Raw genomic sequence first — 14,779 nt, 5'->3', positions numbered from 1 at the left:
TAGTACTCCATTGTCTGGATGTACCACAGTTTACCATTCACTACTGGAGGACGTCTTGGTTGCTTCCAGGTTTTGGCAATTACATATAAAATTGCTATAAACCATGTGATTCGAACATTTTATTTTGGTCTGCGCTTGTCTGCTCAGTGACCTCTGGCAGAGCTTGCCTGGTAGTGTACTTGGAGGCCATTGCACAAACCAGTTTGTATGAAAAAATACCTATTTGGGGGGAGTCAGGTTCATTTCCTTTTCCTCCTCCTAGGGATGTATAGTCTGTTTATAATCTCAACCATCTCTGTGCTGGATTGTCTATTTTGATATTAATGTATGAGCAGCTCCTTATCGCAAATTCACTCCTCAGTATTTTGAAATCTCTGAAGGCCACCTCTATCTCCACTCTCCATTTGTTTATTCACTGGGCCTGCGTTGAACAACGCTCACCGTGTACCCGGCACTATCCTAGATTCTAGGGGCCGAAAAGGAAAAAAAAAAAAAAAAAAAGATCCCTACACAAAGGACAAAAGCTTTGGTAAGAAATGTATTACAGCCTGTGGTGGCTGGTGGCAGCTTGACTTCAGTAAGAGAAGAGACTGAGTTTTGAACAAGGAGAAAAAGGCATTTCTGGCAGAGGGAACAGGATGCTACCTCTGTTAAGAAAGACTCAGCTGCGAGAAACAAAAAGCAACTTTAGCTATCCCGAACTTCAGAAGGCACGGGGATGGGTTTATGACAAGGACACAGGTGTCTGACAGGCCGGGGCCGGGAGAGAGCCAGACCTCAGAGAGGCAGGGTGCAGCCAGGGCAATCTCTCCCTCCTGTCTCTGACTCTGCCGGTTGCCCTCTTTCTGAAGCAGCTGCTGACTTCTCACTACATGTCCTCGGCCTTTCAACGCATGCTTGTGGGGCCCTGCTGTGCCAGGCAACGATCCTCACTCTCGAGAACTTGCATGCTAGAGAGGGGAGGTGATTGCAATTCGTAAGTTATATACCACTTAGGAGGTGAGTGCCGTGGAGAAAAGCTACGGAAGGAAATGCAGATGGTCGTAGTCTTAAATAAGATGATCCTGGAAGGCCTCACTGAGAAGGTGACATTGGAATGAAGATTTAAAGGAGGTGAGGGAGTGAGCGAGAGATTTATCCGGGAAGAGGGTTCCGGGCAGATGAAACAGCTGCACGAGCAGGTGCTCGGAGGTGCAAGCAAGGAGGCTGGAGCAGCATCAGCAAAGGGGAAAGGAATAGGAGCTGAGGTCCGGGAGGGAGGTGTGCAGGGCTTTGCGGGAGGTAAGGGAGCCACTGGAGGGTTTGGAGCTGAGGAACGACTGCAGTCCAATTTGTAACAGGATTGTCTTGGTCACGGTACTGAGAACAGACTAAAGGAGTTAGGCAGCCCTACCCTTTACTGTGTGACCTTATACCAGCGAGAGAACCCCTTTCTGCCTTAATTTCCTCCATGTATAAAAGCAGAAGAAAGTAATAGTCTTTACCGCATAGGGTTGCTATGAAGATTAAATGAGTTCGTCGATGTCAGGCACTTCAGTGTCCTGCGTGTAATAAGCTCACTGTATGCTTTGCTCATATTATTATGGCTCTAATATATGAGGTCCTAGAAGCACGTGGCAGATAGGGTAGGTTGAAAAAAATAGGCCGTTTTTTTTCATAATCTCATTTATTAATTTCTTGGAGAAAATTTTATTGAATGGATGATGTCAGTCTTAAAGCTATGAAATACTCCTGAAGACAGTATTGTGGATACTCAGTAGATGTTGACTTGCAACACTGCAACTGGCATTTGATTTTGACCATTTTTGCTTGAGGTCTGTTTAAGTGCGAATTCAACACATACAAGGCTCCAAAAATGATAAAATAATGCTCAAAGTGAAGCGCTATTCCTTCCTCGTGAGCTCTTCTGTTGCGGCAGATGGTCTTTATTGCTCTGGTTATGGGTGGGTGTACATGTGTGTCTAGCAGACAATCCTGACTTGAGGCCTCTGTGAAAAAAAACAAACAAAACAGAAAACAAACTAACAGAAAAACATCCCATTGATAGGCCCCAGTGGCCAGAGACTAAAAACTTAGTCCCTCACACAATCTTCGTCACGCCCCATGACACACTTGTGGTTCAGTGTTCCAGTACTATTCAGTGGGCTCCTAGTTAAGAGCTGAGCTATCTCCTAAAATATGCTAATGTCAACTAGAGACATTACTAAACACAAATCCTTGTGTGGAACCAACTGAAACAGAGCAGAAACCGGTTCCTTTCATTTATTTTATATTTTATGATGGACTGCACATGAAACTATGCATTATGGTAGAGTTAAGGGTGTAGGACAGCTTATTTCAAATAACAGCTCAACCAAGGGCTAGGACTATAGGTAACTAATTCTCTGTGGTTCAATTTCTTTGAGTCTAAAAGGCAGGGGGAGGATCATGGTGGGCTTAACTAAGGTTTGAAGCTTGCATGTGCATAGGGAGAAATGAATCCCTAAATCATCCCAGCTGGTTAAGGCAAGTCCTGTCATTTTTTTTTAAAAATAAATTTTATTTATTTATTTTGGCTGCGTTGGGTCTTCGTTGCTGCACACAGGCTCCCTCTAGTTGCGGCGAGCGGGGGCTACTCTTCGTTGCGGTGCACGGGCCTTTCATTGTGGTGGCCTCCCTTGTTGCTGAGCATGGGCTCTAGGCGCACGGGCTTCAATAGTTGTGGCACGCAGGCTCAGCAGTTGTGGCTGCGGGCTCTAGAGCACAGGCTTAGTAGTTGTGGCGCACAGGCCCAGTTGGTCCGCGGCACGTGGGATCCTCCCGGACCAGGACTCGAACCCGTGTCCCCTGCACTAGCAGGCGGATTCCCAACCACTGTGCCGCCAGGGAAGCCCCTGTCCTTGTTTTTTAAGGAGAGTCTTCCATTAAGTTGTTGAGGGTCTGGCCTAAGTGGAATTGCTCAGAGTTCTTAGTCACTATCAGCTTCGGTTGGTTAGAATCAGCTGTGGTAAACACAGACTTCACTTCTGATATCTGAAAAGTAGGAGTTGCTGCAAGTGGAAGATCTTCTTTCAAAGTATGTATGCTGCCAACAAAAAATTGTCACTCGCCATCTGCCTCTACAAGGATTAGGTCCCTAGCCACTGCACTCACTGACCTTCCACACACCATGAAAGGAGTTCTGGCTGGAGATCAGGAATGAGGCACCCCGTGCTCTGGGAAAAACTGGCAGAGAGTTAGATATTTTCAGGGGAAGGTTTTATGAGCCCAATTTCTTGCATCTTCTCACATCTAGAAAAGCACTAAAATCATTAACAGAGACACCTGCTCCTCGTGACTAGCACCAACCTTCCGTCAAAATGTGTGCTTGAGGGCACCCAACCCCCTTTACCAAAAGCACATATACTGACTCACCCCGCCAGCCACCACCTCTTCGGAGCAATTCCTCAGAGCTACCTGAGAGGCTGTCTCTGGGTCTATAGTCCCCATTTTGCCCCCAATAAAACTTAGCTCACAACTGTCTCCTTGTGCATTTTTTTTCAGTTGCCAATGCACTGCAATTTGCTTTTTCACTCAAGATTGTATATATAAGATCTATTCTTGTTGATACTTGTAGGGGATGAAAGAGAGATGCCAAACGTGACACCCACCCACATTTTGGTGTTACAGCAACTGAGTGAATGGTGGTGCAGGAAACGCAGGGAAGAGAAGCAGATATGCAATGGGAGTGGAGATAACGTGTGGCCACGGGGGCATCACAGAGGTACTTGCAAATGTAACTCACCCACTGTCCCCCCCCCCTTTTTTTTTTTTTTTTTTTTTTTTTTTAATGCGGTACGCGGGCCTCTCACTGTTGTGGCCTCTCTCGTTGCGGGGCACAGGCTCCGGACGCGCAGGCTCAGCGGCCATGGCTCACGGACCTAGCTGCTCTACGGCATGTGGGATCTTCCCGGACCGGGGCACGAACCCGTGTCCCCTGCATCGGCAGGTGGACTCTCAACCACTGCGCCACCAGGGAAGCCCCCCACTGTTCCCTTTTAAGATGCTTTTCAAGTAGCCTCACTCTTTGAAACAAACAGGGAAGTGAACCACACTATCTAGCCTGTCTAGTGGCCACCCTATCTTCTGCAGATAGAAAGTAGTCCCTTCCCATGGTAGCAAATAACGTGATAGGGCTAGAGTGACAGTCCTCCCCGATGGCCTGCATCTGGTTGACACCTGGTAATAGGGCCCTCTGTTGATGCAGTCCTTCAAAATCCAGCCTCGGATGCCCTTCACCCCCATCGGTGGCAGCCCCCCCCTCACCGCAGACCTGGCCCAGCTCGCAAAGGCCTCTTGCAAAACTAGACTCCAAGCCTGGGCTTCCGGATTTAGGCCAAGGTGGCTCGGATCTGGGACGAGTGCTGGACGGCCGGCACCACGCCCGGCTCCCCGGATACACGGAGCGCTCCGATACTCCCTGACCCGGAGACAAAGAGCACGCGCCGGCCTATCCGTCGCAAGCCCCGCCCCATGCCCTGCCCCCGGGACGTCCGGAGCGCCTCGACCCCTGCCTCTAGCCCCGCCCCGTTCCAAGCCCCGCCCCCGGACTCAGAGAAAGCGCTGCGACATTTCCGGCAGGAGTGCGACTCCTGCCTCGTAGCCGTGTGCACCCTCGTTGGCGAGTGCAGACCTTTGGGAAGGAGGTTCGTGTACTTTGGCATTATTATTACTATTATTTTACACCTGTTTTGACTTTTAGAAATGAGTTGAGAGGCTTTGCTGCCGCCTGCTCTTCGTCCTCCGTATCCAGGCGGCGGCTTTAGGCTGCGTGGTAGGTGCTTGTGTAGTCCCTCGTTTCCTGCTTTCCTTAAAGTGGGCTGTGAATCCCGCGGAGACCCTGAGCTCCTGAGGCAGATGCTTACCGAGGTAGCGTCGAGGTCATTAGTTTCCTGGAGGTTTTATTGGGCCATCTCCTTAAAAATCTCGGTGGCTCAGTGTTACGTCGAATTAATGGCGGTGGTACAATTCCAAGCCCCCCCCCATAGACAATAATTTAAACAGAAGAGGTTATGTATTTTCAAGCTTAGCCTCGTTGGATACCAGATGCATTTCTTTAAGAAATTAGGAGTTACACCCTGCTTTGCCAAGGGTGTAGTGTTCTACGTAATTATGACTTGGGCTTTGTATATTTCATCCTTCCTCCTCGCCCCCCATCTAACGATAAATATGAGTGATGCAAAGTTAAATAACCATCTGGAAACTTTACAAATGTTGAGTATTGAAATCAATTCTTTGGGCAGGGGTAAAAAGCAGCACCTTTTCCCCCCAGAAAGGGCAACTAAAATACTTGAATTAAGGGCACAGGAGGTGTGTTTACTTTCCAGTTTAGTTATAATTTGGTTAGGTGTTGAGGAGATTAGCTCGTTAACTGTACAGAGCTGGTCAGTGAAGTGTCCTGTGGGCCTATGTTATATTAGAATTTAGGTTATTACTAGAACGGCTGGTATCTGTTCAGCAATTACTTTGTGCAAAGCGCCTTTACATATTATCCCATTTAATGCCCATAGTAGCCCTAGGAAATTTGTACCATTGCTATCCTCAGCGTAGGTACGGTGAAGGAAACTGAGGCTTAGAGACGTTGGGTGGCTTGCCCATTCTTCTTAGCTCCCAAGGGTCTGGAGCTGGAACTTGGACGCACTGCTTCCTGGCTGCTAGCGAGCTGTGCTGTTAACTGCCTCTGATCCAGCCCCTCCTCCGCAGGTGCAGGCCTGGTGTGATCTTCCATTTGGACAGAGTGAAAGAGAACAATGGAGAAGGACTCTGGCCCACTGTAAGTGCCCAGTGAAATGGGGGTGGAATAGTCAGGAGCTTTTCAAAACCCGAGTTTCTTTAATCATCTGAAAAGGGCGCTGAGCCAAGACTGCTGGACAGCTTGGGCTGTGGGAGGATATGGACATGTAGGCCAGGGACTTGTGTTCGAGTCCCAGCTCTGCCACTGACTCTAGGCAAGCCATCTAACCTCTCTGGGATTTATTTGCGTTTATACCATGATAGGATTGTTCTGGAATGGTGACCTTTTTGATCCCATTCTATGGTTCCATGCTGTTTCGTTTGTTTTTTGTGTTTTTAACACGGTTGGCACTGATTTCTTACTGCTCCGTTTTCAGAGTGCCTTTACATTGGATCGGCTTTGGCTACGCAGCACTGGTTGCTTCCGGCGGGATCATTGGCTATGCAAGAGCAGGTACGGTTTGTAGTTATTTAACCTCTTAAAATCTTATTCCCGGTGAAGAGTGAGTCCCCAGGGTCCTCAAACTGCAGTCTTATTGGAGTCAGGTTTGCTTTAGGCCCTCTCGCTGGAGTGCAGGCTTATTATCAGTCCTGTAGCTGTACTTGCCTTGGCGGTTATCCGGCTGAGCTACACCAGGCTTCTTGTCCAGTCACTTGTTTTTTTGACTCTTTAGATAAAGATACCGGTTAGGGATGGTAGTAGATTGTTATTATCATCACCTGCCATACATCAGCCTTGACCCCAGAGGGCCATCTCTGCTCTTCAAGTAGAAGGAAACCTCTAGTCTTCGCAGAAGCAGTTTTGAGGTCTCCGCATTAAATCAGGCACAGGGCACAGATGTGTCAGTGAACATGCTTGTTTCCACCCCACTCCTTGCCTGCATCCCCCCTGCCATCGCACACACCAGAATTCTTGCTCTCCAGGTCATTTTTTAACTCACTGACTCTCTTTCCCTTTCCTTTGGGGATGAGCCGAAGGTCCTGCCCATGGAGAGTTCCAGTCCTTGCAGGGTTAATCAGGCCTGGCTCGGAGCCCTCCCTTTCTCCCTGGGAGGAAGTGTCCTGCGTGTTAGAGGAGAGAGGACCCATGTGGTACGACCCTGACCTCTCTGGTAAAATGGCAAACTCCCCCATACATTTTCCTCGTTGAGAATGCCTTGGTCCTGGACCGCGTTGAGAGACGTTCTCTTTGCTGCTTTCCTCTGTAGGGGAGGGCGGTCTGGTGGATTCTGTCAGTGAGATGAGTGTCTGCCATTGCAGTGCAGCTGTGTGTTTGCTTCCCTGCAGGCAGTGTCCCGTCCCTGGCTGCCGGGCTCCTCTTCGGTGGATTAGCGGGCTTCGGGGCCTATCAGCTGTCTCAGGATCCAAGGAACATTTGGGTTTTCTTAGGTATGTCGGTTTCAGCGTCTCCCTGACGCATCCCTGGGTTGGTGGGATGTGACAGGTTCTTCACATTGCGACGGTTTTACTGCTTCTGCCAAGTCCTAGGCAAGTTTTGAAATGAGGGCGGGGCGGGGGCGTCTTGTGCTGGTTTCTACTTATCTTTTATGTACAGAATATGGAAAGGTTTTCATACCTCATGAATGTAGATTTACCCAGTGAAGTAAGTGTTAAACTTGTGTAAGGCAGGCATGTGTCTCTTAACCATTGTGATTCCCCGCTGAAGACCGTCTGCTTGAGCGTCACTGAAGGACCACGTGTCTGGGTTAGGTTTGCATCGGTATTGCATTTTTCCCATTTGAAAATCATTTGTTAGCCTTTTAGATGTAAACTAAGTGTGTAAGATGTAGGCCCTGCCTTCAGGGAGGCTTTACCTTCACCGGGGACATAAAACATGACTGGGGCTGCTTCCGTGTCCTATGAGCAGCACAGACGGTGAGGGGCGCGGGGAGGGGAAGATTACTTATCAGGGTGGCTTTGGTGCATTTTTCCTGAGCCCCACCCTGTGTCAGACACCCTGCTGGGTGTGTGGGCCCCTCGCTGTCCCCACAAACCCACAGGATGAGAAAACACGCAGTTCTGGCCCTCACGGAGAGCGGGCGTGTCACAGTGGTTTGTCCAAGTCGGCCTGGGCTGGGAAGGAGGAAGCGCCCAGCTCTCAGCTCTGCTCGGCGGCTCTCTTGCAGCCCCGGAGTTACTCTCAGGCCCCTTTGTCCCCTTTCTGACACCCCAGCGAGCAACCTCACCATCTACTTGAAGACAAAACAGCAGCCGTCACGTGGAGACTCCCTCATGCCATCGGCCTCTGGGCCTTCCCCTGTCCTGGTTCTTGTCTCCAAGGCTGGTCCCTCCACCAGGCTTTGGGTCTCTACTGCTTCACCTTCCCCGGAGCTTTACACCGTCACTGATGCCAGCCCTTCTCCGATGTGCTTATCTCTCACCCATTTAAAAAAAAAAAAAAAAAGGACCTCTCGTGACCCCACTGCTTTCTTCAGTTGCTGCCCTTCTGCTTCCTCTTCAGGAACTTCTCTTAAAAAACAGCCAGTACACTCCCATCTTCACTTCCTCACCTCACATTCTCAGCCCACCTCGGCCTGCACCTCTGGCCCCGTAGTCCACGGGAATAGCTCTCCCTGAGGCTGCCAGGAACCCGTGTGTTTCAAACTTCAGCTTTACACTTGGTTCTCATTTAATTTGGCCTTTTAGCTGTTCTCAGCACAGTACACCAATCCATTTTCCATTCTCTTGTTTTTCCTTTTTATTTTCTGACTCCCTTTTGTCTGTTTTGTCGACCTGTCTTCCATTTCAACCATTAGATACCAAGGTTCTTAAAATCTGGCTCTTTTAATGTTCTTTATATTCTCTCACTTGGCAATATGGTTGAAGCCCAGGTCTTAAATTACCACCGATACACAAATGACTCACAAATTTCTCTCTCCTCCGAGCTTTACTCTCGTGTATCCAGTTGCCTGCTCGAAAGCATTCAGCTGTGTCATGGCATCTGCCCACACCTGGCTTCCTATCCTCACACACGCTTGGTCTCCTGGTGTCCTCCCTCCATTTGGGTCTCCGTTGCTCCCCTCCCCTCCATCTCTGTCTGATTGATCAGCAGGTCCTGTCAACACTACCTGCAACTCGTATCCCAGGCTGTCCCCTTCCCTACCTCCACGGCCACCATCCACGCCCCAGTTAGCCCCCCTCTTGCCTGCATTCCCGAGGAAGTTTCTCAGTTGGTACCCTACCTCCTCTCTGTTTTCCCTGAAGTTTGCTCCCTGTGGTACAGCCACAATTATATTTTCAGAATGCAGCTCTTTGTATGTATCCCTCTGCGTAATATCTTTTAATGGCTTTTCATTGCTCTTCGGAAGAAGACCACAGTCCGTCCCGTGGCCCTCGAGGCTCTGTAGGCCGTGGCCCTCTTCCTCCCTCAGTCTCGGTTTCTGTGCCACACCACGTCTAGCAGCCCCCTCTCACTGCAGGGCCCTGCGTATATTACGCCCTCTGCCTGGAATGTGCTTTCCTCCCCTTGAGCTCGTTAAGCGCGACTCTTCACATCGAGGCTCAGTCTTCACTTTCTCAGCAAGTCCTTCTCCCTCAATGGGCTGGATCCCCTGTTCATCACGTTATTTGTTTTGCATTAATTGGCGCCTGTAGCACAGATTATACTTCTGAGTTTTTATTTGTGTGATTCTTTCAAGTTAGTCCTATCAAACTCCAAACGCCGTTAGGGCAGAGATCTTTTTGATGACAGTTGTGTTCCCAGCACCTGGTGCAGTGCGTGGCAGGTGGTAGGTATTTGAATAGATGTCGAGTGGGAAGAGCCTAAGAGCACACAGGGTAAATAGCATTGGCATAGGAAAAATGCCATTTAGGAGAAAACTAAGAAATTTATGGCTGAAGAGTGGTAGGAGGTGAGGCTGGAAAGGCAGGCTGGGCTCAGACACTGAGAGCCTTTGACTCCAGTATTTGTACTTGGTCCCATTGACTGTGGGTGGCTGTGGAGCTCCCCGACTCGGGGAAGGAGGAGGTATGAGGTCTGGGCCCTTGAAAGATGGGTGGGAGTTTGGCCGCATTTTCATCCTCCAACATATAAGATGTAGTGATCTTTGACTCTTTTTATCTTTTCATCAGTTACATCTGGAACCTTGGCTGGCATTATGGGAATGAGATTCTACCACTCTGGAAAATTTATGCCTGCAGGCTTAATTGCAGGTGCCAGGTACCCTCTGCTCTATTGCTAGTTCTAGTTTAATGCCCCAAATACTTTAGATATTCAAAATTTTACTTGTTTCAGTATATCTGATGCTGAGCATCGACTGAAATGATTTAAATTCATATACAAACAGGAAAGGCTGCAAAAACAGCAGATTTAATGTCAAAATGAAATAAGTATATTCGTTCACTTTGGAAATGGTTTTTGCTTTCACATTTGCTCTCTGGTCCATCCTGGCCCCTTTCTGCATTGGAGGAAGCTCCACGACTGCAGCCGTTTGTGTGACTTTCAGCATGGGGTCCATGTTTCTTAGTTGTAAGGTGTCCTTTATTATTGAAAATTTTGCTGAAAGGGAATTCTGACTGAATCCTATTTAACGTCAGTCGTAATTAACTTTAATTATAAAATCCAAACCAGATTGTTCTTAAAAATGTAGTCTTTAAGTATAATAAAGATACCCCCAAAATAGAATTTTTAAAAATCTGCTTTGGAAAAAGATTACTTACCCAACCTTGATCATAGTTATGATGCTGTCAAGAATTATGTTTTATAATCAGCATAGACCAAGGTCAAGAGCTGTAAACTGGGAGGCTGGAGACCTACCACTGATGACCTGCCTGACTGGGGAGGCCTTGGTCTCTCCAGCCTTGTTTTCTCATCTTTGAATTATTGGCTGTTAGATTAGGAACTTCAGCTCACGTGTATGATTTCAAAGCCCCAGTGCAGGACTGCCTTTCACGAGTTCTTCCTTTGGCACCTCCAGGGGTGGGAGTTCGTCCCTGCTTGCTCTGCCTTGGCATCTCCTCGCCATGTAGTTGTGAGGGACCTGCTGAGTCCCAGTCCCTTAAAAATAGTCAAGGGCCTGTGCTGTTCTTTATCTGATTTTTTGTTTTTTATGTGTTTCCTTTGAACAGTTTGCTGATGGTCGCCAAACTTGGAATTAGTGTGTTGGGTCAATCCCATCAGTAGTAGTCATGGCCCAGCTTGGACTCATGAAGAATTTTAAAATTTTCACTGTTTTTAGCATATTAAGATAAATAAGTACAGCATTTTCACATATTCTGACATTTTACTTAAAACAAAAACAAACCCAAAAAACCCAGCTTTGCAGAGAAGAAAGTCAGTTATTATCATTACAACCGTAAAGAGGTGGGTAGAGTGTAACACAAGAGCTTCTTCCTATAGTAGAAGCATACAGTTTGATTCTTGTATGTTGGTGTTATCTGTTCTTTCTGAATCTATAGGTAAAATCTCCAGGGATAAAATGTAAGGTGTCACCATTGGGGCCCCTGAAACCCTGTACCCTACTCAGAGGAACAGTGTGAAAAAGATCTGTTAATGAGATTTAGGATATCTGTTCTTTTGCTTATCTTAGAGCACAGACCTACTTTGAAATTATGTTAAGTGAAATCAATGAAAATAAAGTTTACTGTAAATAATATTTTCTTCGGTGTTTTTGTTGCCAGAGCTGTCTAGAACATAGAATGAGATGTGAATAGCAAGAAGATAAAAGAGCATGAAGGTGTTTCTGTTAACATTTTATTTAGGAATTACCCATCCTGAATAATTTAAAGACCAAAGAAGGAAAGTTAGTTATTATTTGATTAGGCATTGCATTGAGCCTTGGATTTCTAAGATTAGTAGGACTGTGTAACCAAAAAAAGAGAAAAAAAATGAAAAAAATGAAATTGTTGTTAACCAGCACTGAGCTAACTCATTCTGATACCCCTTACCTTAGTTTCCCCCTCTTTAAAGAAAAGGGATATTTGCTACTTAGCTCAATCCGAACTGGTATTGATTGGATTTAGAATATGTAATTCAGGCATATACAATTTTGTGGATTGGCTTAAGCTCCTTGAAAGGAGTCCTAGTTTTCTCATCTTTGTTGTGTATGCCATGGTTTGACATGTCTGCCAGGGCCCTCTTTTTTTTTTAAATTTATTGAAGTATAGTTGATTTACAGTGTGTTAATTTCTACTGTACAGCAAAGTGATTCAGTTATACATACGTGTATACATTCTTTTTCATTTTCTTTTCCATTATGGTTTACACAGAATGTTGAATATAGTTCCCTGTGCTCTACAGTAGGACCTTGTTGTTTATCCATTCTATATATAATAGTTTGCATCTGCTCATTCCAAACTACCAATGCATCCGTCTCCCACCTGCCCTCCCACTTGGCAACCACAAGTCTGTTATCTGTGTCTGTGAGTCTGTTTCATAGATAAGTTCATTTGTGTCATATTTTAGATTCCACATAAAAGTGGTATCATATTTGTCTTTCTCTTTCTGACTTACTTCATTTAGTATGACAGTCTAGGTCCATCCATGTTGCTGCAAATGGCCGCCTTTCATTCTTTTTTATGGCTGAGTAGTATTCCATTGTAAATATGTACCACATGTTCTTTATCCATTTATCTGTTAATGGACATTTAGATTGTTTCTATGTCTTGGCTATTGTAAATAGTGCTGCAGTGAACATTGGGGTGCATGTATTGTTTGAATTGCAGTTTTTTCCAGATATATGCCCAGGAGTGGGATTGTAGGATCCTATGGCAACTCTACTTTTAGTTTTTTGAGGAACCTCCATACTGTTTTTCACAGTGACTGCACCAATTTACATTCCCGCAACAGTGTAGCAGAGTTCCCTTTTCTCCACACCCTCTCCAGCATTTGTTGTTTGTAGACTTTTTAATGATGGCCATTCTGACCTGTGTGAGGTGATACCTCATTATAGTTTCGACTTGTAGTTCTGTAATAATTAGCGATGGTGAGCATCCTTTTCATGTGCCTATTGGCATCTGTATGTCTTCTTTGGAGAAATGTCTATTTAGGTCTTCTGCACATTTTTCGATTGGGTTTGTTTTTTTATTATTGAGTTGTATGAGCTGTTTGTATATTTTGGAAATGAACAGGGCCCCTTCTTAAAGCATAATGCCCATAGCTCTACACAGATGGGGTGTGACCAGGATACTGGATTCTAGACCACACATTTCTGTTAGTACAACCAGAATCAAAATAAGATTTTTGGACAGCCCCATCACAGCAGTGACTCATTAAGCTTTTGGTCCACTGACACCCCAGTTCTTTTTCTCACATGCTGCTGTTAATAATAACTACTCATAGATAAGAAAGGGTTGATGCTTGATGTCACATACTTGCAGGTATTTTTTTTTTTTTTTTTTTTTTTGCGGTATGCGGGCCTCTCACTGTTGTGGTCTCTCCCGTTGCGGAGCACAGGCTCCGGACGCTCAGGCTCAGCGGCCATGGCTCACGGGCCCAGCCACTCCGCGGCACATGGGATCTTCCCGGACCGGGGCACGAACCCATGTCCCCTGCATCGGCAAGCAGACTCTTAACCACTGCGCCACCAGGGAAGCCCGAGGCCCTGGATTTTCTTCTGTAATGAAGTGTTTCCTAAGGACACCAGTTTGGGCCACCTTCAGTTCTAGTGTTGGGGTGCTAGCCTTAGACTCTGAATGACAACGATTCCCTGGAGGCGGGACTCAGTTCAGGTCCAAGGTAGACCCCTGTGTGACTGATCCTGTGGTTACCTCTGAGACTTCTAAGGCTGCCTACAGTTCCAAGGGGCGGGGATGGGATGGGGTGTCTTCATTGCCCAGCAGCCTTGACAGTGTCCTTGCTAAGAACCCCTTCCTCTCCCCGGCCAAGTTTCCCAAGTACTTACTGTCCTAAGATTGTGCTGGGTCCCAGAAGGAAAAGAAAAACAAACCACGGCTTGCCATCATGGAGTCTAGTGGAGAACACTGACATCTAGACAAACAAAGGCAACATAGAAATACATGGCTAATAGAGGTAGGTAGACATTACCCCAGGGGCACAAAAAAGTGGTCAGTTCTCTTCAGGGAGTCTAGGAGGGCTTCACAGAGGAGATGGTGGTTGAGCTGAGCCTTGAAGGATGAGGAATTCATAAACAAGGACAGACAAATGTTGCAGGTAGAGGGAAGGTATGTGCAGTGCCTCTGAGGCATGACACTGCCTGGCACAGTTGGGTACCTACAAGTTGGTGCGAATAGCATAGAGCAGGTGAGGTTGGCAACAACAGGAGATGAGACTGAAAGGCAAGGTCGAATCTAGATGACCGTGACATCCCCAGCTAAAGGTTTGAATGTAATCCATTTTCCCCCTCATTTTTGTTGTATTTTGTTTCATCATTTTCGTTGGTTTTTGTTTCATAAAGATTTGTGGAAGCTCTCTGTATATAATGGGCACAGGTCCTTTATTACATATTACATTTTCTCCCAACCTATTGTGTCTTTTAACTTTGTTTATAGTTTCTGTACGTCTTTACATAGATCTATTACTTCATTGCTTTACAAAGTTCTTTCTTATTCCAAATTATAAAAATACTCACCTTGGGCTTCCCTGTGGCGCAGTGGTTGAGAGTCTGCCTGCCAATGCAGGGGACACAGGTTTGTGCCCTGGTCCGGGAGGATCCCACATGCCGCGGAGCGGCTGGGCCCATGAGCCATGGCCGCTGAGCCTGTACATCCGGAGCTTGTGCTCCGCAGCGGGGGAGACCACAGCAGTGAGAGGCCCGCGTACCGCAAAAAAAAAAACAAAACCAGACAACAAAAACAAAAAAATACCTAGTTCACAAGGTCGTTTAAAATTGAGATAAAATATGCTTGTGATAAAGAATGCATGTAAGACAGAAGGGTATACAGCAAAATTGTTTCCTTCTGATCCCAGACCCTTAGTCTCTCAACTTAAGAGGTAGCTATTATTTATTTATTGTCCCAGAAGCTTTCTGTGAGTATAAAACATAGAAATGTATCCTTTTTTGGTTACTGTTAAGACAAGTGAGGGCACAGAATTAACACTGAGTTACACTTTGCTACACTGTATCACACT

The 14,779-nt window shown here is 46.5% G+C and overlaps 1 protein-coding gene across 1 annotated transcript; it reads left to right on the top strand.

Moving 5' to 3' along the window:
* Positions 1–5,745: 5,745 nt before the first annotated feature.
* TMEM14C (transmembrane protein 14C) lies at positions 5,746–11,345 on the top strand. Its single transcript, XM_065885371.1, has 5 exons — positions 5,746–5,791; positions 6,129–6,205; positions 7,039–7,140; positions 9,823–9,910; positions 10,819–11,345. The coding sequence occupies exons 1-5, from the start codon at positions 5,769–5,771 to the stop codon at positions 10,871–10,873; spliced, it is 345 nt and encodes a 114-aa protein (XP_065741443.1). The 5' UTR covers positions 5,746–5,768; the 3' UTR covers positions 10,874–11,345.
* Positions 11,346–14,779: the final 3,434 nt, after the last annotated feature.

This window comes from Phocoena phocoena, chromosome 10 (genome assembly GCF_963924675.1).
Source record: "Phocoena phocoena chromosome 10, mPhoPho1.1, whole genome shotgun sequence".
Taxonomy (NCBI): Eukaryota; Metazoa; Chordata; class Mammalia; order Artiodactyla; family Phocoenidae; genus Phocoena; species Phocoena phocoena.
Note: the sequence above shows the minus strand (reverse complement) of the source record. Positions and strands in the feature narration are given on the sequence as shown.